The sequence below is a fragment of the Dermacentor andersoni genome, chromosome 3 (assembly GCF_023375885.2).
Source record: "Dermacentor andersoni chromosome 3, qqDerAnde1_hic_scaffold, whole genome shotgun sequence".
NCBI lineage: Eukaryota > Metazoa > Arthropoda > Arachnida > Ixodida > Ixodidae > Dermacentor > Dermacentor andersoni.
The window spans coordinates 4,357,545-4,385,487 of record NC_092816.1 but is presented as its reverse complement, the minus strand read 5'-3'; the positions used below and the strand labels follow the sequence as shown (position 1 = coordinate 4,385,487).

The 27,943-nt window shown below is 46.4% G+C and overlaps 1 protein-coding gene across 1 annotated transcript in view; it reads right to left on the bottom strand.

Annotated features, from left to right (window-relative positions):
- Positions 1-27,943, bottom strand: part of Prp8 (pre-mRNA processing factor 8) — a 297,334-nt gene that overhangs the window by 184,026 nt on the left and 85,365 nt on the right. The window contains exons 9-12 of the mRNA XM_050169409.2: positions 20,029-20,222; positions 15,424-15,733; positions 12,817-13,071; positions 1,908-2,117 (exon numbers count right to left, since the gene is read on the bottom strand). Of these exons, the coding sequence (XP_050025366.1) occupies positions 1,908-2,117; positions 12,817-13,071; positions 15,424-15,733; positions 20,029-20,222 (969 nt within the window). The remainder of the gene's footprint in view (positions 1-1,907; positions 2,118-12,816; positions 13,072-15,423; positions 15,734-20,028; positions 20,223-27,943) is intronic.

The following is a 27,943-nucleotide window of genomic DNA, read 5'->3' as shown; positions in this document are numbered from 1 at the left end:
CGAAGTGCTTTCGATCGGCAGGACGTTTACCTTGTTTGTACAAAGGGAACAAGAAACCGCGGATGACCGCGGAATTTTTCCGCACGTTCCTCACGCTCCTGGATTAGAAAATCGCTGCAAAAAACTAAAAATCTTGCTTTTCTTAGATCAGTGTTTGGCCCACACAAAGGAAATGACCTTTAACAACATAACCGTAAAGTTCCTGCCTGCCAACACTACGAGCCATTTGCAGCCACTGGACGCGGGAATAATTCGCAACGTAAAGTACCGCTTCAAAGGACTTTTAGTAATGCGTCTCCCGGCAAAGATTGACCGCAAAGATGAGAATTTGCGGATCAGCCTACTGGATGCGTTGCATTTTTTGGCCATGCCTTGGGATAATGTGACCTCGGACACCATCGCGAACTGTTTTCCCAAATGTGGATTTAAAACGGGACGGGACGCGGCTCCGACGGGAGAAAATGAAGAGCCTGATGAGGACTTTGGAATTGAAGGCTGGGGGCGTCTGCAAACTCAAGGCTTCCGCTCACGACAACGTCGCAACCTGCGGGTTGAGATCCATGGAAGAATTGGTCATCCATGTAAGAATTGTCATCATCCCGCAGCAAATGCGGGAAGACAACAGGCCAACAAACAGGCGGCTGCCGCTGTAACAGTGTGTTAAACCGAAACAAAAACAGCGGCCGGCAGAGCAAGCTGAACGAGATTTTTTCTTCTTTTCGCGAGTACATTGCGCACACTGCAACAGTTTCTTCCGTATCAGTAATGAATAATATCGTTAATATCGGCAAGTCGGCGGTAATAACGTAGCTATGTCCACTTTGAAGGGATAGAAACAGAGATGCGCGTGCTTACCTGCCAGTGACAAACGCGTGGCGGGTATGCTGCAGAAACTGCGGTATTTGTCTTCACTACTATCCTAATACGGCACGTTTCCACTAAGGGTGGGCGAATATCTTAGCTGTGTTACAAGCGTCGGTGTATGAATAGGGTACACTTCTAACGTATCCGTGTAAACATGGCTACTATTGTAGCTGCTCGCATTTTGTTGCGTGGCCACAAGTGCAGATGCGAAGAATCGAAAGGCGCCATTTTTGTTTTGTTGTTGACCACAACCATTATAAAGCCTACAAATAATAAAGCCAAGGCAAGTTTGGTCTTAGCTTCATTTTTCATGGAAGTGTGGAACGTGATGAAAGGAATAAAATGGGGCATATGCTTAAGAATTTTTGGTGCGTGCAGACCACTTGGTATGTCTTGAGTTGTTCGTGTAGCATTCGACAGATGGTAAGCACGATCATCATTAGCTAGACTTGGCACACGACATATCAAGTTCGGGGTGCAATTACACGGGAAAGAAAAAAATCTAATTTTGACGACAAAATTCAGGGGTGCGATCATTACGCGAGTGCAATCATTATGCAAGTAAATACAGTAAACCTTTGTTTTTCCAAATCAGAGAAAGTTGCATTTCTGTATGACAGAATGAGATGTGTGGTAATGTAAAGGACTTTTCTTTTGTTAGGTCACAGCAAACAGGTGCACGTTACAATCGAGGGCGGTTTTTTGTTCTTTTCTTTCTATTGCTTTCGCAAAATGGGAGCACGTTACAATCGAGGACACGTCATAATAGAGTAAATATGGTACGTGAGGTGATGGCCGACACAGTACTGTGGCTCACGAAGTCTGCAGCCGCGGTGATCTGTGCTCCTTTGAGATAGCAGAAACCCACCCAACCAGCAAGACAAGTGGGAGATGTTACAGAGGCATGAGGAAGGAAGGAGAGCACAGTGGACAGCTACGCCCAGCATATCATCGACACGCATGTTGGATGCTCTAAATGGACTGCGAGGTTCCCCTCACAAAACCTGCTGTGTGTCTGGTTCAGAGATCAGTGAGCCACTCACCGAGGCCCTCAGCTCCAGATCAAAGTGGCTCTCCACACGCTGCTTGGTGACAGTCTTGGCAACACCCTTGGAGTGGCGACCTTCGAACTGGCGGGAGAGCAGGTTACCCAGCCAGCGCTCCAGCAGTGGAGTGATTCCTCGCATGAAGAACAGCCACACTCGCCAACCAGGTGCCCAGAAGCCACAGCCAGGTCCCTTGCCCACAGGGCCCTGCGCAGTTGAGGTGCAGGGGGAACCATCACAACTGGATTATAGTGGAGCCTCATTAATTCAAGCTAGATGTGCATTTTATTCTAATAATTTTCTGCTTCTTTTGGAGTCACAATACATTTGCTGACCAATAATACAAAATCAGCTGGAAAAACAAAATTCTTATTAAACGAATTCTAAAATATCAAATTTAACAGAAAAAATTGGCGGTGCATCTATAGCAATGAATGCTTTGATCTGAAGGGAAATTCATGCGCTGCACAGTTAACGTTCATTGCACTGCCACATAATTCTATAACATTTTCCAACTAAGCTCTGCACACTTACACAAGTGATTTGTGCTGTATGCAGGCTCTTCTTCAAGGGCATTGTTTCAAGCTATGGAGCAGTAGCTCCTCTATCGGAGCTGATTTTGTTTATGCCACATAGGTGCCTCAAGTTATACTTTGATGATCAAACAATTTATTGTTTGTAGAGAAGCCGATGACCGGATTTCAGTAGAACCCCATTGATACGTTTCTTTCAGGGACTGTGGAAAAAAAATTCAACATTCAGGAAAACATAACAATGAGAGAGGGAGCAAACCACCTGAGAAATTCATAAACAGCTCTGAATGGCCACTTGTCGCAACAAATCGACCCCTTACTGCAACGTACCAGGTGCTCGTTGCAACATGGAAAAGCATATACCTCTTCACAACTAAATTAATGTGACTGCCCTGTACAAATTAAACATATGATGCGAGAACATTACAGCATGGAGACATATCAAATGGGAACATAGTACCCGACAGTCAATGTGATATAGGTCGCGACTGCGAGAATGCATTGTAGCTGCTGGAAAGAGGCAACAGCGAGGAATGTATCAACGAGAGCTCACTGTACAGTAAAACCTTGTTAATTCGTATTTCACGGAAGTGAAACAAATGTCCGAATTAACTGAATGTCGAATTATCAAGAGCATCAAGAAAAAAATAAGCAACTACTTACTACGTCAACATGCTTTTATTTACAGAATGAATGAGCCAATCCTGTTTCAATGTTCTACACATGTAGTGTGGAAGCTGCAATTCTCGTCATCTCGTGGATGATTAATGCTTGCAGCGGCGAAAGCCTCACAACTTCCTTTACAGCGCAGCAGCGGTGCCCGTCTTCATCTGAGATGGGCTTCTTTACTACCACGCCCACATCCCAATTATTTGTTCACCGGTGAGCTAGTCGCCGTCAGTCGCAATGTAGCCGGTGCTCTTCATACTCGAAAGCTCTTCAAAACTGTTTGCTGCAACCAGTGTAGACGGAACTGTGTTTCGCTGTCAAATCATAGACAATGACCTTGCGGTTCTGAAGGCACGAGGTAGACACACGCACCGAGTCAAAACGAAACTACTGTTTGCTGCAACTGCAGACGAAACCGCGGTCGCTATCGATGAGATCCTGGATGGCGACTACACAGTTTTGAAGGCATTCGGCCGACGTGTGCACGAAGTCAAGCAATACTGTTTGCCACAACCACCGCAGACGAAACCAAGGCCACTATCGATGCAATCATGTATGGCAACTATGCAGTCATAAAGGCACATGGCCAATGCGGTGCTATGTGCAGCAGTAAACGCAAGAGAGACTTTAAAGACATCACAACACCTCTGAGACACCACAACGATTGCTTTAGGTACAGTTTTTTTCCGCGGGCGATCAATGAGTGGAACATGCTGCCAAATTCGACTGTTTCATCTGAATGTGTGCCTTCTTTCGTTAAAAAACTAAATGATTTAGTGTTTAAAGATGTACAGTGTATTTCATGCGTTGTTTCCTGTGTGTCAGAGTAAAGAGCTTTGGCTATCCCTTGTCAATCATTGTTATATGTTTATAGTTGTTTGTATATGGAGTGCTTTTTTTTTGAGTATGTATGCTCCTGTCCACCCGTTATAGCCCAGATGAGGCTGACAGTATAATAAAATGAAATGAAATGAAAGGCACAAACAGGCAGGAAGCGTGCCGGCGTTTCCATAAATTACATATGATTTCCACTGATGACTATGGTGGTGCAGGCTCCACCGCTTCATTTCATTTCGTGCCATTTTTGCTCTTTCGTGGCGCTCCAGCGCTTGCCGAGCTCCGCAATTTGTCCGAACCAATCAGCAACCAAATATGTCTGCATTAATGAGAGTTTCATTGGATGAAGTAGCGCATCCGCCTGTCGGGACCAAAGAACGACTCCAAATTATCAGATTTTTCGAATTACCGAGGGTTGAATTAATGAGGTTTTACTGTATAGGCAAACTCCTATGTCTTCCCACGAGTCAAGGCCACGCCCTTTTGCCGTGTGAGCATGAATTATGGGTTAGGAAGTTGTTTTTCACAGACTTTATAGTGCCTATAATTGCATAATTCTGTCATTTGTGCCCATATATGATTATTTTTGCTTTTATTGCCTCAAAATGCTTTTTTTAGAGAACTTATTTTGTTCCGAAAATATGTTCTGTCCACAAGAGCAAGCAGCATTGGCAGATGCTGTTGCTAATGGCAATGCACCTGGCAATGTGCCATTCTTGGCTCAGCAGCCGTCCGATATGGAGGTTCCCATTGTTGATCCCGCCAAGTGTGAGATTCGTCCCGTAATTCGCTTTTTGCATGCCAAAGGGACTCCACCCATAGATATTCATCTTCAGTTGACTGAGGTGTATGGCAACAAGCGTAACCGTTCAACACGTCCGAAAGTGGTACAGAGAGTTTATTGCCGGTCGGAACGAAGTCCACGTTGAAGAACGGAGTGGAAGACTGTCAGTTTTGGAGGTGGTTATCGAGATGGTCACGCAAAGTGCTTCAAAAGAGGAGGATCACTGTCCGTGAATTTGTTGCTCAGATTCCTGGGAGTTCTTACAGTACAGTGGAAACAGCTTTGACTGAAAAATTGGGGTATCGCAACTGTTGCGCTCGATGGGTACCATGGCTATTGACATCAGACCAATAGGAGAAACGCCTTGACTGTGCTCGCCAGTTTCTTCAAAAGTGTCTAGAAGATAATAAAGGATTGCTGGACTCCACTGTTACGGGAGGCAAAACGTGGGTGTTTCATTTCACTGCAGAAACGAAACAAAAATCCACACGGAGGCTCACAAAAATCCACACAGAAAGAAGTTTCAAACAAACTCCTTCTGCTGACAAAGTCATGGCCAGCGTTTTTTGGGATCGTAAGGGGATACTGCTGATCGATTTCATAGAACGTGGGACAACAATCAGCTCAGACAGTTATTGTGCAACACTAAGAAAACTCAGGCGAGCTATCCAGCGCAACTAGCGAGGACGACTTGCAGCCGGTGTAACACTGCTTCATGACAACACCCGACCTCACGTCTCCCAACAAACCCAGGAACGTTTGACAAACTTTGGGCGGACTGTCAGGCCCCACACACCGTACAATCCAGACCTCACGCCTAGTGATTATCACTTGTTCCCAAGTTAAAGGAACATTTGAGTGGCCAATGCTTCCAGAGTGACGAAGTCAAAGAAGAGGTGAAACTCTTCCTCAACGGGTTGGCGGCGAAGTTCTACAACATTGGGATACAGAAATTCGAGCACAGTCTACAAAAATGCATAGAAAAATATGGCAATTATGTAGAAAAATAGAGCAAAGTTTCATTTTTCCAATGATGTAAATTTCTATGAGAATAAACAATGTCTATTTTTATAATTGATGGGAACCTTATTTCAGGATAAACCCTCGTAAGTAGGTACACACTGCTGTGCTCTAACGTATGATAATAAAACAAAAAATATTTCTGAAAAAACAAATTCATCAGCATAACAAACAACATAAGGGCCGACAGAACTGTTTTGTGAACAGTTCACGAGGCGTGGCACACCACAAAAAAGAAGTTTAATGCATCCCACGTGCATTTCAGCAGCTGTCAAAATAGTTTGTGCAATATTGCAGTCAGTGATAAACAAGAAACTTATGCTTTTTTTCCACTCAAAGAAATTTCAGAGGTTCTCACCGGGGAACAATCAAGAACCCCAAAAAGCATTATGCCCAATATATACAGAAAACAAAGAATGCTCCATTAACCTCTGTTGTTGTTGAGCACTTGTTTCGACCTATACAAGCTTACTGCGAGTGAGGCACAGTCTTTAACTTCAAAACCTAGAGATGATAACCATGTGTTACTGTGATAGTTTCTATAAAGATTTGTAAACGTATATATTGAATGCCTTTTATCTTACTAGAACGCTTGTTAGTTTCAATCCATTAGGCAGGAATTTTAGCTTTCTTAACTGTTTGATGGCTTTCCTGGCACATATTGTTTTTCATGCTTTATTTGATGTGATTGCAAGCAAGAAAGCATGGCTATTAAACATACACTACCTGCATATTGTGTCAGAACAATGTACAGTCAGTGACTGTCATGAGCTGAAGTAGAAGAAAAAGAAGAGAGAGAAGAAGGAAGAGGAAGAAAGCCGACGTGGCCTGGAAAGAGCGAGGTGGGAAATGGGATAACACCACTAGAGGAGAAGGAAGAACTCCACTAGAACACCGGATGAAGAAGGCGGTGAGCGAGGGACATTGAGATTGAAGAGTTTAGCAGGAGGAGAACACCAGTGGCTCTGCACTAGTCAGGATTGATCCTTCACGCCCCGCGGCTGTGCACCGTCGCCGCCAGCAAAGGCTTGGTCCGAGAACAACCCCGTCCTACGCTACAGAGACAACCTCGCCCTCACCGACGACAACGCTTGACAAGCCAGGCCTATTCTATGGAGACAACCCTCAGAAGAGATGCCAGTAGTCCACCGAGCAATGTGAAAGAACTATACCGACTCGGACATGTAAGTGCAACATCGCACGTGACTTGTTAGGACGTTTTAACTTGAGTAATTATTTAGGAGCACGGGAAAGATATTAGTGGGAAGGCGAGAGATCAAACTCAACCTAAACATTTTAGCAGCTGTGTGTAGATTTGACGGGGGACTTATCAGTGTGATACATTACAAAAGTGTTTCGAGTGTCTGTCCGGATTCATGTTTCGTGTGCCAGTAACCGATGACAGTGACCCATTATTTAGACATGCCGGATAATTTGGATGTGTTTGCAGCACCGCCTTGTATCACAAAGAGCCAATGTACAAGGACATCTGAAATTTTGAATGCTGAAACCTTTTGCCATCCCATTTTCCAGACATTTAGCCCTGACCGGAGGTCCGAAACGACCATAATCGAAGCCACCACTTCCACCATTTTGATTATCTTGCAGCATCAAGCCAGTGCTCTAGTAGGTCATTCAGATAACAGCCGTAGCCACCGTGGCAACGATAGGCTTAGCTGTTTTCTGCTGTTTGGTGCCATGTTTTTCATTGAAAGAATTCACCACTGTCAGCAATAGCACCAACTCTGCCTTTATCATCCTTATCAATAGATTCTAAGTGCGGAAAGTACTGCAAGGGTCAAATGTTTCATAATGCCAGTTCCTATAAGTCAACTTTGCCAAAATATAATGGTGTTACACAATCAAGCATATGCAATGTATTGCAGTGAAGCATACCAAGAGTGGAAAAGGGCCACTGGGATGAGACACAGTATGTATTCTTTAATGATACATTACGAATGTGTGATTAATTAAAATTTTTTTTAAATAAGAAAGCTGCTGTGCAGGAAAAACTAAAACCTTTGGTTCATCGTTGTTGTGAACCTTAAATCAGCTGCAGCGCGACATGCCTGATTTGCCCGTGCCACTATCAATATGCTTCACATACGGCAAACCCTATGTATGAACAACTGTACTACAATCGAACCCGGCTATATCGAACTTGCAACAAATGCCTATACAGGCCATAATTCGATATAACCTTGCTAAAAATTGGACGTCATAAAAGCACATATTATATATAAAAGCCCTTTTTTGATGAAACTAGCTTAGTTTCACATGAAATAGGCCGGCATCTTCTGCTTCGGCAACTTCGCTGCCTTCAACACCATGCACTTCTCTGCAGTGCCTAAAGAGTCGGAGCAGCCAAGGCCACAACCTTCCACATTCGCGCAAAAGCACCTAGTGCGAGTGCAGCTAACACCTCAGGGGATGTGCGCAAAGGACCCTCGTTGCTTTCCTCATTGTGCCCACTTTCACTTGTGCTCGGTATGATGACGGCAATGTAGTCTCGTTTTCGGGCTCTCCCGTGGTCGCGACACCATCATCTGCACTCACAAACTCGTTGACCACTGACTCGTCAACGACTTTCAGAAATTCTGACAATTCGCTCCAAACTTCGGCAACACCGGCAATGGCTTCGTCGCACTCATCAGAATTTACAGTCGTCACCGAGCATGCAGCAGCCGGCACATCTAAAGCAATTTCAGACGAACTACTTGTACACGGCCATGCGTACGCGTCGGGCACCACGGGCACCGGGTCATGAGTTTTCCGCTTTAGCGCTAATCTCCCCCTTATTCTTTAAGACCGTGCTGAGAGTGCTCCTCGGAATCTTGCATGCTACGGAGTCATCCAACTTCTCACCGCATTCGACCCGTTTATGATTACAAGCTTCACGGAGAAAAGCAAATTCTGCCGCTTCATCACGACAACACTGCAAGAGAAGGCCTACAAGGCGCAACAGAATGAACCAGAAAAGCAGTGAGACAACTCGCACTTATGCCATCTTGCACGACGAGGGCACAAGAGCGTCTGATTGGCTGTCTGAGCAAGCGCTGCGGGCGGGCCAGGATCATTTTTTGCAAGGGGGTGTCGACGGCTAGCCCGACACAGCACAGTCACAGTAGGGAGAGCGGTTGGATGGAGCCGCACAGCTTGGTTTCCCCTCAACCGCGAGGGAAAGCCAACTTCTGGGGGCATTTTGCACCGCTTGTCATTCAATATATCAGGAGTAGCTGCTATTATTGTTCGATGTAAGTGTAATGTTTGCTATATATACTCATTGTAACTATCCTGTGTTCAGAAATTTTTCGATACATAGAATAATTCTATGTAAACGGGTTGGATATAGTCGGGTTAGACTGTACAATGGAAGGACCCACAGTCTTGCAAATGCATGCAAGGACTAAGTGTGCACTCAAATTGAGGCAGAAGCCAGTGCTCTACATTATTTACGAATCAATTCCTTTATTATGGCAATGGAAAACAGAATTATTGTGCAGAAAAGCTGACTCGTGCAGAAAAGCCGGGCAACTGACTCTTGATTTTGCAGCATAAGTCTAATAAGTCAATAAGTCGGGAATAAATAGTAAAAAAAATTAGGAACAGTATTTTGGTGTCGGAATCACTCAGAACTGCAAAATGTTAAATACAGTAAAAGCTCGTTAATTCCCTACTCGTTAATTCGAAATTTCGGATAATTCGAACTAGTTGCCGCGGTCCGTCCCACAATGTATTGAAAGCGATATGTAACACATCCCGCTAATTCACACTGAAATCCGCACCGCCACCGATAATTCGAACTCCGCATCATCGTGGATGGGGAGAGTGCTAGTGCGCGGGAGCACGCTGGCGTCGCCGCGTGGGTCGCGCAGCTTTGCTTTTTCGATCGGCGGCAAGGACGATAACACCCTCGCCGCGCGCCATGTTCTTTGCGTACGAGCGTGCGAGGGTGAGCCGGCGAACGCGGCTCAATCTCGCGTGAGCGAGAGGGGAAGGTGGGGCGGAGCGCGCCCTCTCGTCGCACGCGAGGCGAGGGAGGAACCGGGGGACGATCTTCGGCGGCTGAGGCAGCTGCTGCTTACGGCGCGGCCATGCGGCCGCCGCATCTTGAAACCGATCTGCGTCGTGGCCAAAGTGCGCGCCCGCGTGGGCCTAGTCTTCAAAGCGATCTGCGATGTTCGCAGAGTGTGCGTATTGCCGGTAGCTTCATATGCGATGTGCTTTCTACGTTTCGTTCGCGTTAAAGCGAGGGCTGTACGAACGTCAATTCGCTCGCTGCTACTGCTGCGTGCCCTCACTCCAACGTTTTTCAGCGAGTTTCCGTGGTCATCGAGCGAGATGCGTTCATGCTCACCTGTGCGCTCGTGACACAGTGCTTGTTAATTTAGTTAGTAAGCAAATGCTCACAAGTTTATACGTCCGATAAAACTATTATCCTTACTTCGTATAGCTATCTACTAATTTTCTATCGCAATCGATGCTTCGCTTTTCGCGCGAGACGGAGACTTTTTTTCTCCACCCCAGTCAGCGCGAAAAACGCGCGGATGGAGCAAGAGCCATCTCGACGTCGGGCGCGTCGGACCGCGCTGGCCGCGTCCGGTTACGTTGGCTGCGCCAGAGCTTCGAAGTATAGACGTTGTTCACGCCAACGTGACGTAGCGTGTGCGCGCGTGCTCACGCCACGTCAGACTATATACGCGCCTTAACCGAGCGATTTTTTTCTCTGGCTTTCATTAGTTCGAATTTTGTATAATTCGAATTTTCATAGCATCCCCGCGGAATTCGAATTAACGAGCTTTTACTGTAGTATTTCAGAGTGTGGTACTCCTTGAAACACGGGTCTCAACACAGCACCTTATCGCAGTCTGCACACCTAAAATGCGTGCATCTCTTCTTGGAGCGACGAGTTGTGTTGGCGCACACATGACATCATCTCTGCGTGCGGCTGCCTTGGGCAGAGGTCTGAGGCATCCTCTCGCGTAAGCGCGTTGCTGCAGAGAGCGAGAATACCTTGTGAGTGGCGGTGATAAACAAGCTAAGAGCAGCGCCAATCAAGATAGAAATCAACTTCCACCTCCTCTGCAAGAGAGTGCCGACAAAGAGAAAAATGACGTTTCGCGTGCCTCTGTTGCGATCATGCGGCGAAACTGAAACCGCAAAAGGGGCGTTGCCGCAGTCTGCGCGATGCGCTGAAGCTAGAAATCAGTTCTGTTTATCTTCCCAAGAAGGTAGCACAAATTTCAAATGCTTCTTGTAAGTCCTAAGAGGTGGCAGCACCTCCCAGTAAGCACGCATCGTCATTATGGCGCGAAATTTCAAACGGAGGGTCGAAACCGTACCCGTACGGCAATGACCTTGCGAGACAGAAAATCGCCGCTAATAGATACTTTACAGCCAATGGAATGTAAGCCCACTAAATGTGGCAACCACGTCGCACAAAATGTAGCAAAATAATTAATTTCTGAAATGAAAGGTAAGAAATCTGCTTGCTATCTTTCATAGAGTACACATTAGACTTCATTCTGCAAAAAGAATTTCAGTTCTAACTGTTCTAAGTGTTGAGATATCGAGGTCTCAATACTGCATGGAGCCAAGAATTTGTGTTTTGAGAAAAATGCAAAAAACAAACAGCACGAAATTAAATTAAAGTTAACAGATATTTTGCACATATTTACACATGTACATTCCCAATAACTAACAGGAATGTAGTCTAATTGCCTGCTGCTGTTTAAATGTTGTCTCCTCAGTGCCCCTTGAAGACTGTCGGCCAAGCAATAACTCCGAGCATATTTATTTTCTCTGCGTTTGTACTTCTCAGTCATCCGTTTGTTGCTCATTGGGCTGGGCTTCAGGCTGAGCTCATTCAGGATTGCTGCCGATGTCCTCCTGTTGCCTGCGTTGAATCGCATCAGTGCCTCTGCCACAGCAGCTTCTACAGTGAATAGCGATGCATAGAGTTGCTTTGGTGCAAGTGACCAGATTATGGAATGTAAACTCTCATTATTGTTCAGAGTTTTACCTCTCTGGCACTGCTCAAGAAGCTTCCTTTCTGAGAGGCACTCATAAATTGAAAAAAATGCTTTGCACACGAGGTGACAAGTTATACCGGTCAGCTGTGTGCCTTAAGAACTGTCAACGTCCATGATCGCTTCGATAGAGGCCACGGTTTCATCCGTAGCGATTGTGACAAAGAGTAGTTTCGTTTTGACTTAGTGCAAAGCTGTCGAGGATGAAGAGCACATGCCACATCGCAATGAATAGACAATTTCTTGGCGACAAGCTCAGTGGCGAAAAAATAATTCGGATGTGCACACAGTAGCTAAAAGCTTGTCTCAGATGGAGACGAGCGCCGTGGTCACACTGGGAAGGAAGCTGCGAGGCTTTCGCTGTTTTGAGCACTAATCAGCCATGAGATGACGAAATTGCTTTTATGCAAAATAGAAGCAGGATTTGCCAGTTTATCCAGTAAATAAAGGTGTGTTGCCGTAGTAAGCATTTGTTTATTGTGTTCTTGATATCCTTGATAATTCGACATTCAGTTAATTAGGACATGTTTTTCGGTCACATGAAATCTAAATGAATGAGGTTTCACTGTATATCCAAATGCGATCAGTTGAGAATACTGCTTCAGCTCTTTGCAAACGTAACAACATATTTCCAGATGGGCAATGCACAAATGGGCAGACTACGCCAAGTGCAAAGTCTGCTCCCATCCTGGCAGCATGTTTGCATTTATACAGGCATTCCACTTTGAAACCATCAGGGCAGCTTCAGACTGTCTTGGAATCGCAGCCCATGAGACCATAACATTTCTTAACACGACCATAGCAAGCTGCCACCTGGCTGCCAGCGAGCTGTCCGAACTTCAAAAGTCAAAGAGTCAAAGATGTGCATACTTTTGAGGTAGCGTGAGAGTAATAAAGGCTCACTACGCAAATGTCTCAACAGAGCGCAAAAAGTGCGTGATACAAACGGCATGCAGCAGTCGGCGCTGTCTATAAAAAATACCGCAGAGAAAAGGGTCACAAGAGGGCCCTCCAGAAAACAAAACAGCACTGACCGTGTTGAAGCGATAGTAGACGAGATGCTTGAGGTCCTTGCACATGCGGATCTGTCGCATGAGCTTGTATTTGTAGCGGTACATGCCCGTCAGTTGGCCAACATGGGCAAATACATACTGTAGCCCATCCGCCAGTTGGAATGCATCGACATTGTTCAGCCGGTACTGCACATGGCTGTCCACCACCAACTTGGTGAGTCGAAGAATCTCACGACACAGGTGGAACGCATTGCCAAAGCGACTCTTCTTACGCTCCTGCACCAAAGGCAAAACAAGATGGTTTCAGTAGAAGTGCACAGATATGAAAAGCAAAAGACTGTCTCTGCAATTAAGATTTTTCTTTCTTGCTGCACACATCATGAGGTGTCAGCTTTTTTACACTGAAGCCTCATTAATACACACCCACTTTAAAGTATACCAACTGTGAAAAGGCCCCTCGCCAGGTCTGGCCATTTCTTGCTGACAAGCACATTACGTACAATGTGTGCTAACTACCAAGTCTTGTAAGTACAGTCAAACCTCGATAGATTGAACACGGATATATCGAATTATTGCGTATATCGAACACTTTCTATATCAACTGGAAAATCGCATGTATTTTTAATTTTTATTTACAACGGGGTCGGATGTAAAATGGATATATCGAACTCTGTCACCCTAGACCCCGTCCGCTCTGTTAAGAGGCGGCGAGCTTTCCCGCAACACTCTCGAAGATAGCGGTGGCGTGATGAGTGTTCCCGACTGCTACACACTATACAGTCGCCAACCGTTTATTTGGACCTCACGGGGACTGCCGAAATGTCCGAATAAACAGGTGTCCGAAAAAGCAGATTAAGAAAAAAAAAAAAGACACCCTTTATTTCCACCCACTTATTCGGGCTCGGTAGTAGGCTTGAAGAAATCGTGAATGCGTCGTTGCACGCTGTTCCGTTTACGCAGAATCAGATAAGCCTCAATAGTTTCGCCATTCACCGTTCTGCTTTCTTCACCATTACTACCACGTGACACTATGTTCTCATTTGGTGGCCAATCACACGGTGATCCGCACAGTGGTTTTGTTGGCGTCATCAGCACATAAGCCTGTCACATCATGACAACTCACTGTCGTTGGTCGCACCGTCGCTCGCATCTTTGTCATACTAGGATGACAACATATGTCTCCCACTGACACAGCCTGCCAACTAGTCGGCCAAATGCTGGCGTCGACGTCACGTCGACTTCTTATCGACATCGGTGTCACGTTGGCCTATATTGTGACGTACCGCATGTTAACCAAATATTGTTATGAACAGCTGAAGTTTCTACTGAAACACAGCGCAAATAACGCATTGTCAGCACTGTGCTTAATATATACGAGTTCATGTCCTCGTCCACTATGTTGCCAGCTGCCAGCGCTATTGCATACGCACGAGTCGTCTGCTGCACAAACTACATATGCCATAAAAAAGGTTTCCAGCGCTTGCCGCTAGGGTACAGCACATGCACCTTTGAATTGCACAAAAGGTGTTCCCTGAAGTCAGCTTCACCGCAAGACAGCCGAGTTATATGGTTAAGCACATTAACCCTTTGAGGATCAAAGACAAACATTTAAAGCCACGAACAAGTCCCAAATGGTCAATGCCATATATTTACGACGCTGTCTGTACGTTTGGAAAATGCGCTAATTTTGCAGCTCTCTCTCACCTACCAAATGCTGCCACCCTGTGTGGATATAAGAATGTCTTCTTTTCCTCCTTAGTATCAGCTTGAATTCTACCGCTTGTTTACGCCAGTGCGTTGGCAACCGCTCGCCCGCCAGTTAGTTTAGGTTTCATCCCGTGGGTTGTTTTCGTTTGTTGCGCTCACAAAAACCTGATGCCTACCTGGTTTTCAATGTTTTCAAGGGGCACCACTAGATGCTCGCCCATATATACAAACGATGCCGCTGTATACAAACGATGCTGCAATGCCCAAGTTTAGTTTCTTGAGACTCGCGATAACTGATTTCCCCTCATTAGCGATCGAACAAAAGATTACTGCAAGTTTGACCCATTCGGTTTTTCTGAGGGAAGCACAATTATAGAGCCCAACCATGCACTCCCATACACAGTTTGATCACACTATGAATGTGCATGCTGGTTGCTTCTCTGCAAGTGAGTCAAACGGTGATTCCTTTCCAACGGACTACTGTCCAAGTGCTGGATCAGAATTTATCTATTCCAGTGTATCTACATTCATGAATAAACAATGCATGTTTACCTACTCAAAATATTTTTGTTCCTTTATGGCCACACTAAGAATTGTGGCGAATTTTTTTTCATATAGGTCACACTGAAGATTTTAAATCTGCAATAGAAGAAAAACGACGCTGGAGGGTTGCATTTTTAAGAATGAAAAGTGGCTACGATCACAGAACATAGTTCACAACCCTTATTTATACATGTGCAGGTCTCAATCACAGCATGAGCTCGGTGCCGATACCACACAGGTGTCAAGCAAGCGGCTTTTTACAGGAGCAGGAGTCCACCTCCTCACAACACACTTCTAGCAGTTGCTGCCCAACCCATTCCATACTTTGCAGGAGTGTTTGAATGGACCAATGCATGAATCATCCCTCGAGAAACTGACCTTGGTGGTGAGTGTCTTGACAGGCTTCAGGTTGAAGTTGTAGTCGAGATGGAGGTAGTTGAGGTTCTTGCGGTGGATCAGCAGGTTCAGCATGTTATAGCCCTGGCGGCACACCTGCAAGCCAGCTTCCACCCAGTCAATGGTCGTCGTCTGGAAGAACTTGGTAGATTTGAATGACCGGAAGAGGTACCGCTTCTTCTGTGGCTTGGGGGGCCGGTGCTTAAGTGCATTGAGCACAAAGTACTTCAGCAGCTTCTGGTATGAGACCCTGACCTTCACAGGCATGCCTGGGGGGCAGTGCTCACGGTACCTGTGACAGAGAGACATATAATTGCTCTTCTGCAGAAAGCATGTCATCCCCACTTGAAAACAACTGTGATGGTTGTCGGAACTAAAGATGTGTTTATAGTCCGACATTATTGGTGCCTGGGCGAGCGTCGCTCCACACTGGGCGCGTCTGACCACATGCACAGGCTGTCGAACCATCGGTCGGACTATAGACGCTGTTGTTCCCGGCAACCTTAAGTAACGTGAGTGCACGCTTATGCTACGTCGGACTATATTTAGCTCTTAACACCTGAACGCAGGCACAGTAAGGGGATGACATGCACATCACCCCTACACGAAATACAGTTAAACCTCGATATAATGAACTTCAATATAATGAAACTATCGATATAACGAAGTATTTACCTTTTCATAACTTCTTGTCCATAGAACACCACTTATTCAGAATCTCAATACAATGAAGTCTTTTATGCGATTTTAATAAAACAAAATTTCACTGTCGCCACAAAGGAATGCAGAGACAATAAATGGAAACTTCCCTGGACGTAGATGTTCAAATGATTGAATTACAAATGGCTGCTTGCAAACGCACCTCTCAAATTGCACATGCCCAACAAGAGCGACTGCATAAGTGGAGCCACAAGCGCTGCTCAACACTGCAAAACGCCCATGACACCACAACCTCAGCGTCCGATGCCGAAATCGTCGATGCAGCAACAGCAGGCCTAACGAACGCATCGGCTATACTGTCACAAGTCCGTCTGCCGTGGACCCTTCAACCGGCGCTCGCGTACGGCAAGATACGATCTACCGGCAACCCTCCAAGCGGGAGGAGGAGGAAGCGAAAGCCAAAGCAAAGCTATCGGAGTTGTCTTCCACTCCAGCGATGGAGAGGAAACGCGAGTTTGTGGATGACAGTACCGACGATGCACTTTGCCCGCCTGATGGGACTACGTTTACGATTGTGGATTTGAGTGCCATGAACACTTTATTAACATTTGCGAACTGCAACATCTGCAGTGGTGCCTTAGAAATCGTCCGAGACGAGCGGGAATACGGACTCGCTGTGAAGCTGCGTTTTATGTGCGCAAACTGTGGAGAGATTCCGTCAGTGTGAAACCATTTGCTGTGAATGTTTGGGCTACGCGTGCCATGCAGGCAACGATGAAACGACAGACCGCGTTCAATGACGTTTTCTCGTTGATGGGCATCAGCCGTCGGGCTCTTCACCCGAAAACATGGCAGAGCTACGTGAAGACGAAGTTGACGCCAGCGGCCGATCGCGCGGCGCGTAAACTGACGAGCGACTGCACACGGTCGGTTCGCAAACTTTACGCCGAATTGAACGTGGGTCACACTGGGAACATCGTGGTGTCGTATGACGGGTCATGGATGACCCGCAGTCATACGTCCCATATCGGCGTCAGCACAGTGTTCGAGTCATTCAGCAGACGTGTGCTCAACTTTGTTGTATTGAGCAATTTCTGAGCTGGGTGCGAGTCGGGGCCTCAGGAGAGTGACCCTTCCTATGGAACCTGGAAGAATGGCCACGAGTGTCAGAAGAACACTAATAAGAAAGCTAGGGAGATGGAGGTAGAAGCTGCCCTCATCCTTTTCAGGCGATCATTGGAGCGGCACAATCTGCAGTATACAATGGTGCTTTGCGATGGGACAGAAATAGTTATCTCGCTTTACAAGATGATCAAGTGTATGGGTATATCCCAATTGAAAAAGAGGACTTTGTGAACCACGTGCAAAAGCGCATCGGGACGGCTTTGCGCAACTTGGCAAAACACAGAGGCCTTGGACATGAGAGTCTTAGTGGAAAGGGCCGTTTGACAGCAGACTTGATCTCCAAGTTAACCTCATACTATGGATGGGCTCTGAAGGCCCACAAAGGAGATGTAGATGCCACTCAAAATGCAGCGATGGCCGCATATCATCACATTACGTCAAACGATGATGTGGCTAATCACACTCTTTGTCCATCAGGCCCAAACTCCTAGTGCAAGCAAAATGCTGCAGCGGCCAAGGGCGAGCTGGTTCCAAAACATCCTCAAAAGCTTCCTCCTCATGTGTGTCAGGCTTTACGTCCCATATATGAACGTCTTTCAGACAAGAAATTGCTGCAACGTGGCCAGCGTGGTAAAATGCAAAATAATGAAAGCCTGCATTCGATGATCTGGGCACTGGCGCCAAAAGACCGGCACGCTTCTTTATTCATGGTGGAGGCTGCTGTGGCAGAGGCAGTATTAAAGTTCAATGCAGGCAATACAAGGGCCTCAAATGACATAATGAAAGAAATATGTCTAAATCTGAGCGAGCAAAGTCGCACCCTCATGGCCAAGAAAGATATGCATCGAATGGCAGCATCATCCAAGTGCAAAACATCAGAAAATTTGCACCAGTCCCTCAAAAAGCGGCACACAGGGCCTGGGAGTCAGCAGGACTACATGCCTGGTGCCTACTGAGCTGAAAAAAAAAATTAAATTAAATTATGGGGTTTTGCATGCCAAAACCACTTTCTGATTATGAGGCACACCGTAGTGGAGGACTCCGGAAATTTCGACCACCTGGGGTTCTTTAACGTGCACCTAAATCTAAGTACACAGGTGTTTTCGCATTTCGCCCCCATCGAAATGCGGCCGCCGTGGCTGGGATTCGATCCCGCGACCTCGTGCTCAGCAGCCCAACACCATAGCCACTGAGCAACCACGGCGGGTGCCTACTGAGCTGTTCCAGCTGTAAATTTGTAAATAAAGTAGGGTTTTGCACGTTTTCTCACTTTTCACAAAACATGTTTATGTTTGGGAGTGCATTAGAATATTTTGTTATAAAGGCCCGCGGTCTGTCAGATTCTGGTGTGGGCTGTTTCTTCGTCAAATTTCCGTTCTGAACTAGAAAGATAATACAGAAAATCGTACCTTATCCATAAGTTCAAGACATTGCAACCAAGAAACAAACATTTCAAAAGGAGCTTTAGAGTCTATTCGCTATGCTATATTTCAAGCTATAGGCAACAACACTTAGTTTGGTTTCTTAGCGTTTTTTTTTTCCTCTTATTTCCTTTTTTTTTTTCTCAGCCGGCATTTCAGACGCCATTGACACACCGGCTAACATGCGGGCGGTGACATGTGATTGACAGACGGCCGGACCCCTGGCCTTGTGCACAGCATTCCTTTATTCACAATTCAACACGCTAACAACCCTCGCTCGTTGCCGCACCCACCCGCCTTACACCCTCTACCCTTTAGAAGAACCCCACCTATATATACTGTGGCAAGGAAAGCATGTCTCCTTGAAGAAGACAAGTCCACTTGTCAAAACGTTGGCTCCTGGTTTCACCTTGTTATCGTTTTGCTCATTGTCTTGAATTTCCATCTCCCGCCTTCCCCGTGTTTTCCCTAAATGAACAGAGGTCATTTTTGTTGGCACGTTCAGCATTACATGTAGCACTCATTGTACCGAATAAAGCTTCTCTGTAGCCCGCATTATCCATTCTTTGACACATTACATTTAGCTCTCATGACCTACCAGGGGTGTCCCGAAACTGGGTTTTGCAGAACTGAGGGATTTTGCGAACAGTAGTTAAGGCTTTTTGCAAGCAGTCAGAATAAACCAGACCCTACCTCATTTTAGCCCATTCACTTTGACAGTACCTCGATTTAGAGAATAGATATTGCATTGTACTTTGGACTTAACAGAGCCATCACATCCCAAATTTACATTTTGGCCTTTGATAGTTTCTGCGACACATGAGCACACGACAGATGCAACACATGAGCTACAACCTGAGAGCCACGTCCAAATTTAGTGGACTGCCTGGTTGACATTTGTTGCCAAGGGATGATGATATTGGCCATTTAAACAGCACATTGTAATTGACATGTGGGGCATGTTCACAAGTGATTTGTGGTTCAGGCATGTTGATGTCGGCACGGTGCAGTTTCGATACAGCCTTGTATGCTACGGCACTGCATCAGTTTATACCCAATACAAAAAAATGCAACAAATGTTTCGATGTGCACGAGGGACACCGTTATAATACATGCGGGATGATGCTGGCATGTAGACTTAAGTGTTGCGATAGGAACATAGAAAATTATTCTGCAGAGCAAGTGACTCATGACTGCTGTGCACAAATGATCTTACGTGCATACAACACTTGGTTTGAATGCCAGTCAACCTATGAACCTTAAGAAACAAGATATACAAAACCATGAGCATCTGCCAAGACTTTCAGACATGGAGCAGGGCAAGTGTGAATCAAAGACAACCCCAGTAATTAGTATGAGTCACAGAAATGATGACACTTACCAGGACTTCACCAAAGGAATATCAATGGCACGACGAGTGCGGTCTGAGCGCAGGTTGAATGGCCGTGGAGCCCAGAGCAGGGCAATACCGTTGGCTGTGTTGTCTGTGTATAATGGGCAATCCTGAAGGAAAGGCTGCACATGCTCAGGTAGCTCAAACTCCTCCTCATCATCAGGCAAGGGGTCCACAGTTTGCTGCAGCAGCAAAATGGGGTTATGTACATCCCTGAGCATTTCGACAAAACCGCTGAACAGATCTGACCTTACTGAATGAGAAGCTTGTACAGCATCATGCTGCCTGCTGATTACTCCAGTGTCACAGGCACACACAAGGTAACTCGACACCCTCAATGACATTGTATCCTGCTGTGGTAACCAACCAATCCCTGCACTGCAACAGTTTCCACTAGATGGGTTGATTTCTCAAAAATATGTTTCTAGTAATTAAAGTTGGGTAAAGTGATTTCAAATCAACAAAGTACAGGGATTTAAAATCAAGAAACATAAGTATACACCCAATTAACTTGAAGTCGTCAAACTAGAAAAGATATCGAGGTACATGAGTTGCAAGAAAAGAAAAGCTAAATACAATTCAGAATTTTACAGTACCAGTTACCTACAATGAATTCTGAAGTTCTCACTCTGTCTGACATTGAGGGATATGTATCAGTTCATGACAACATGTCAAGTATCTCAGTGAAGCCAAAGCAATTGAAATACCCCTCCAGATATTGTTACGGGGATATCGGGAGTATAGACACACTGTTTTTACAATATATATGCAAGCAGAGTCAATGCGGTCAAGATGGCTGACCAGCAACAGCATGCAGCACCCAGCACATCGCCATCTTCTTTTGTCTTCTTTTATCCTTTCATAACAGGATCCCCAGGTGCTGAAGCGCCGTCTAGGCACATGTTAGGTGAAGCATGTGCAGCAGGATCAGGAGGATCCACAGGGTGATGAGAGAGGCAGTCAACGTCCTCGTGCAGACGTCCAGACTTGTAGTTGACAATAAATGAAAATTCCTGGAGCCGCATAGCCCAGCGACCAAGCCGTCCAGTCAGGTCCCTGAGGGAACACAGCCAGCAGAGGGCATGGTGGTCTGGAACGACCAGAAACGTGTGGCCGTACAAATATGGCCGGAACTTGGCGACAGCTAAAGCTAAAGCCAAGCACTCCGGCTTGGTGATGGAGTAATTTCTCTCGGCAGGTGACAGCAGGCGGCTGGCGTAAGCTATTGCGCACTCTGTACCATTCTGTTGTTGGGCGAGAACAGTGCCGATGCCATGGCCGCTTGTGTCAGTGTGGACTTCGGTCGGTTTAGATGGATCAGAATGGGCAAGTATGGGAGGGATGGTCAGAAATCCGATGAAAGCGGTGAGCGTGCGAGCTTGCTCAAGGCCCCACGAGAACGACATGTTCTTCTTTAGAAGATCTGTCAAAAGCCGAGCAACGTCGGCGAAGTTTTTGACGAAACAGCGAAAGTAAGAACACAGGTGTACGAAGCAGCGCACGTCAGAAGCAGAACGTGGCACAAGGAAACTGCGTACGGTGCGAACTTTTTCTAGATCTGGTTGGACACCAGACGCGTCAACGAGGCGTCCCAACACGGTAATCTGACGGCGCCCAAATTGACACTTCGTGGAGTCCAGTTGGCGGCCGGATTTTCAGAAGACTGCAAGAATGGCAGCTAATCAGGTAAGGTGGCTGCTGAACGTGGGAGAAAAAACATTAACGTCGTCAAGGTAACAGATACAGGTGGTCCATTTGTAGCCTCACAGAAGAGAGTCCATCATACGTTCAAATGTCGCAGGAGTATTGCATAGGCCAAAGCGCATGGTTTTCAACAAGGAGTATTTAGCTCCATACAAGCAGTCCAAGGCGTCATCGATGCGTGGTAGTGGATGGGTGTCTTTTCGGCTGATCTTGTTTAAATGGCGCAATGGACACAAAAACGCCAGGCACCATATTTTTTTTTTTTCCACAAGAACGACAGGCGAAGCCGTAGGGCTGGCTGATAGTTCAATGACCCCTTTGCGGAGCATTTTGTCCACTTCTCATTGCATGACTCCACGTTCAGCATGCAATACACAATAGGGATGCCGACGAATAGGATTCGTGTCCATTGTTTATACAGTGGTGAACAATAGATGTTTGGTCTAAAGGCCTGTCGCCAAAATCAAAGATGTCACTGTACGATTCGAGCAGGAGACGTATGTCCGTGGCCTGTGCAGAGGTGAGGTCAGGCGCAATCATTTTTGCAATGTTGTTAAGAAACCAGAGCTGTGAGCTGCAATTGGCACTGATAAACCACTCTTGGCTTTCAGACTCTCAATGTCAAATTCGGGATTAATAGAAATGCTCGCCAAGAACATCCCAGCCGGAAGCACTAGAGGGTACAGGCTGCAATTCAGAAGTGGAAGTACAGTCGAGCCCACTTATAACGGCCCCATTGAAGACGAACGCTCGCTTATCACGAACAAGTCCGGCGTGACCGTCAAAATATACGTTTAGGCTATGGCGCTCAGTCTCAGCTACAACGAACGCCTGTGAGCCTAGCCGATTGGCTACAGCGAACGCCTTGGTGTCGCGGACCACTTTCCACGTGGCGAGATCCACCGACCCTGTGCTGTGCACGCTCCGAGAATTGGCTTTCCCGCAGCGTCTCGCAGGAGGCACGGAGGAGTGGCGATGCGGCGAGCAGATCGCCGCGATAACCAAACAAAAAACATGCCGGCCCAGCACGCATGAGCAATGTGAACACGCACGTCGAAGGGAAGCCTGAAAGTGACAGCTCATTCGCCACGGGACCCCACTCGCCATCGTCGACGTCAGGGCAGTGGCGAAGTTTTCCACCAATTGACAACGTAGCACATGATCACGTGCTTTCGTACCCCCTCTTCTCCCTCCCCCCCTTAACGCCACACCTCACATGACTGCAGGACTGTCTTTTTCTTGCTTGTAGTTGTGCTAGCGTTGTCGGCGTTGTTTCCTACTGGTGTGCTCCCGTGCCTATCCGAGATGGCAGATTCGCCGGCGTCTACTTCGACAGTGAAGCGAAAAGCTTTGGACTTGGCCACGAAACTGTTGATCTTGAAAGACCTTTCCCAAGGCGCGAAAAACCACGAACTGGTGAAAAAGTATGGTTTGTCGAAATCGACAATATCCACGATACTAAAAGAGGACAAAATCTACAAGAGTGCCGCCACGGACTCCGCTACGAGGAAGCACCTACGGAAAGCCACATATGCAGACGTTGAAGACGCGCTTCTAAAGTGGTTGCTTGATACTCGAGCACGCAATGTTCCCATCAGCGGGCCGCTGATGTTGTCCAAAGCAAAGGAAAGGACTTAGCGTTCCTCCTGGACTTCCCAGATTTTTCTCCTGGCAATGGCTGGCTCCATCGCTTCAAGCTCCGCCACGGAATTATTTTCAAGACCATCAACGGCGAATCGGCATCGGTAAGCGACGAAGACATCAACACGTGGATGTCTAAAAACTTGGCCCGTGTATCAAGTTATGCTGAAAGGGATGTGTATAACGCCGATGAAACGGCGCTATTCTATCAAATGCTGCCTGGCAAAACGCACACTATGAAGGGTGACAAATGTGCTGGCGGCAAGCACAGCAAAGTTCGCATAACTGTGCTTTTGTGCACCAACATGGATGGAAGCGATCAATGCTTGCCATTTGTCATCGGTAAATCAAAGAGGCCACGTTGCTTCCGCACATATGTACCAGTGCGTTACAGGCATAACTCGAAGTCGTGGATGACACGCGAGTTGTTCGCGGAATGGCTTATTGACTTTGACAGCAGCATGGTGAAGAAAGGGCGCAAAGTTCTTCTGATTCTCGACAACGGTACCGCCCACCATGTCCAAACTGTCTTAACGGCAGTTGTGTTGCTTTTTCTGCCGCCAAATGTAACTTCAAAAGCGCAACTGCTGGACATGGGTGTTATACGGTCGTTTAAAGCGGCCTACAGGCGCCGTGTTGTGCAGCGGATGCTGATTGCAGTTGATCGCCCCGCTGCCAATCTGCCTCTGCAGGTCTCGCTGTACTCGGCGATAGAAATTATCAAAGCGGCGTGGATGGAAGTGACACCCGAATGCATCCGGAATTGTTTTCGCAAGGCCGGCTTCGATGACGCACATGAAGCAGGCATTGAAGACACTGAACAAAGCCAGCCTGACGACGACTTGTGGCGACGCGTTGTTGACGCTAACCTGGCCGGCTGCGATCTTGATGGGCAAGATTTTGTTGATGTAGACGACGCTGCTGAAGTTGCGGAGTCGTTTGCGACGAGACCGCCGTCCGGGAAGTGGGGGCATCAAGCGACGCCGAAGCGTCGGACAATGACAACGATCCATCGGAGCCAGCACCCGTAAGCGCGACCACAGCAGTGAGCCATATTGAGGCACTTAGAAATGTTGCGTAATTTAAGGCTTTGGGTGACGAACGCATCGCAGCTTTGAACAAGCTTGAAACCGCCGTCATTGGATGTGCTCTGATGAGGCAGACAACGATCACCGATTTTTTTTTTTCTTAATAAATTTTTGTTTTGATTGATGTCAATTTTTTTGTGTGGCCCACATACCACGAACTTCTGGATAGAACGAACGAATTCCGCGTGACGCTCGGGTTCGTTATAAGCGGGCTCAACTGTATGACATTATTATTAGTAACCGTGACCAGCGTATGTGGAACAGCACCATTCCAGTTCAAAAGCACGTCGACAATGGGGCAAAGCGCATATTCACCGTCAGGAACCTGTAGCTGTGCGGTCAAAGCAACATCAATACTGCCTCAGATGACAGACACACATGTTGAAGCGAACACAAGGGAAGTGGGGCAGTGCTCGGAGTATCGGCGAGTTGAGGTAGGTCCAACTGAAGAACGTCACTTTCGGAGTCGATGAGAGCGGAATGATGGGATAAAAAGTCCAATCTCCAAAGTCCAACATTCCTCTTATGAAACCAATCGAACTCTGCGTTAGCGGCATTGAATCTCTGCTAAAAAACCTTGATGAAAGTAAGGCTATCGGTCCTGACGGTATCTCTCCGAGAATTTTAAAACAGTGTTCTCACGCCATCTCGCTTTACTTTTATTTAATATTTCACAAGTCATTAACTACTGGTCAGATGCCACAGGACTGGAAAATTGCAAATGTATCCCCTATTCACAAAGCGGGCTCTCAAGAAGAAGTTACTAATTATAGACCTATCTCACTTCTATTTCGTGCAAGATCATGGAACACATAATATATAAGGCTATCATGGAACATCTAACGGACAACACATTGCTTACAAACAGACAACACGGATTTGCAAGGGGTTTTCATGTGCGACACAACTGATTGAATTTTATGATGACCTAGCGTCTGTAGTTGATTTGGGTGGACAAATACATTGCATATTTCTGGACTTCCGCAAAGCATTTGATACTGTTTGCCATTCTTTACTACTTCATAAACTTCGAATGTTAAGTATAGATTCTAGTGTTTTTAGCTGGATAAAGAACTATTTGTCAAGTCGCCGTCAACGTGTGGTCCTAAATGGTACTAATTCAGATTATCTTGAGGTCACACCAGGCGTCCCACAAGGATCTGTTCCGGGGCCTCTTCTTTTTCTTATATATATATTAATGACATTAATTTAGGTATTGACTCTAACATGCGGCTCTTCGCAGATGACTGTATTGTGTATAGAAAAATCGATAATGAACATGATGTTCTCAAACTGCAGGCCGGACTAGATCGTATTTGCGAATGGTGCTCAAAGTGGAAAATGAATTTGAATACCGGAAAGTGCATCCATGTGCGGTTTACTAAGAAGAAAAAAGCAATCAATGCCAGCTACAGTCTAATGAATAATATATTAAGTAATAAATTCAAGACTAAATATTTGGGCGTGACGCTGTCGGGCGACTGCTCTTGGCGGGCACACGTGGACTATGTAGATGGCAAAGCGGCAGTTGCTTTGAATTACATTCAAAGAAATTTAAAATGTGCAAATTCTAACCTTAGAAGCACGGCGTACCTAACTTGTATACGACCTATTTTGGAATATGCTTGTACCCTTTGGGACCCGTCACAGATATGTCTTATAAATAAACTCAAAAAAAAAAAAATACAAAACAGAGCAGCCAGGTTCGTCTCGGGTAGGTACGGGAGGAAGTACAGTTGCACAGCAATGAAAACAGAGCTCGACTGGCAATCCCTGTCGTCTCGCCGAAAGAAGCTGCGGCTAAAGCTTCTGTATGAAATCTATGACAACAAAACTGGAATTGATAGGGAAATGTACATAAAACCACCAAAATATATATCGGCACGCACTGACCACCAGTGCAAAATTAGAGAATACCGTGCTAGGACGGGCCTGTATGCCAATTCTTTTTTTGTAAAAACTATCGCTCAGTGGAATCGACTGTCATGTGAACAGGTGTGCAGTGATAATCAAGATGTATTCTTTTCATGCTTGTAACCCCCCTGCTATAACACTTTCGGGCTAAGCGGGGATATGTCTGAATAAAGAATAAAGAATCTAAGGATAACGTCGTGAGGGCAGTTGTCGATCACAGCAAAGAGAACAGAAGTAGGGCAGCCAGCTATACTTAAACACACAGTACACACTCCAAGAATAACCAGCATGCCGCCGTCGGCCACACGAAGCACTCGGGCAGCTGCTGGGGTGAAAACCTTTTTTAAACATCTACATAGGCTAGCACTCATCATAGATACGTGGGCTCTAGTGTTGACGTGTGCTTGGACAGATACACCGTGTATTTTAACATCAATTACATTTCTCTTTGTGAGCACAGACAGGACTTGCTGTAATAGTAAGTAATGCAGCACTACCTCCGAGGGCTGCATTTGTTAAGTTTTCCAAAAAGGTGCGGCCAAAAGCCACAGGGGACGAAAGGCAACATGGCAACGGCAAACAGAAAGATGGGTGACGTGTTTTCAAAGAACGAGACTGGTATCCACACGGCGATGGCGGACGACTGTACCACATGTTCCTAGCAGAGTTGTCGGTGCTGTTAGACTCGGCAGTGGGCGAAAAGTTGCGGGCACCTCCATGAAAACAGCTCAGGTTGGTCGGCGTGCGAGGTGTTGAGGACCCCGAGTCGCAAACAGTATCGAGCGACATGACCAATGCAGTAACAGGTGAAACATAGACTGGTTGTCCGCAGTTCTCCACTCAGTCGGGTTGCGATAACGTGGAGAGAAGCGTTGGGGTGGAGAGAAAATAGATGGGTGTTCGTTGGCTTTGGGGTTGGCGACAGCATAGAGAGAATGTAGACTAATGTTTTCAAGTTTCTGGCGAATGATGGCTTGTACGAGGGGAACTGAAAATGGGGTAGCATCAGGGCTACGCGAACAGAAAGTTGTGGGCGCTATCACATCCAGTTCACGGCGAACGATTCCCACCACGTCCTCTGATGGCGACGCATGCTGCTGTGTGGGTTGATCTTCACAGGTCAACGTTGCGGCAGTATTGGGAAGTCTGGTGAATGGTTGCAGGTCGTGCCGGATTTTGGCCTGCTCGAATTGTTGGCACTCTTTGATGATAGCATCAATTGTAGAGCAGCTTTTGCACATGAGCAGACTAAACGCGTCGTCAGCAATTCCCTTGAACACATGCCCGACCTTCTCAGCTTCTGTCATGTCGTGATCGGCTTTACGACAAAGCGGCAGCACATCCTGGATGTACTAGAGATGGAACACCGTGGGGGATTGGGCACGGGAGTCGAGTTCCTGCTTTGCGGCAATTTTACGGCCAGCTGCTTAGCTCCTTTTCGTGGTTTTCATACCAACCTTTGTCGTAGCTCTTGGGTAGAACAACAGGTTAGCTAGCATAAGCGTAAAGTCCCATCTGTTGATTCCACTCATGCGTTCGTACATTGCCACCCACTC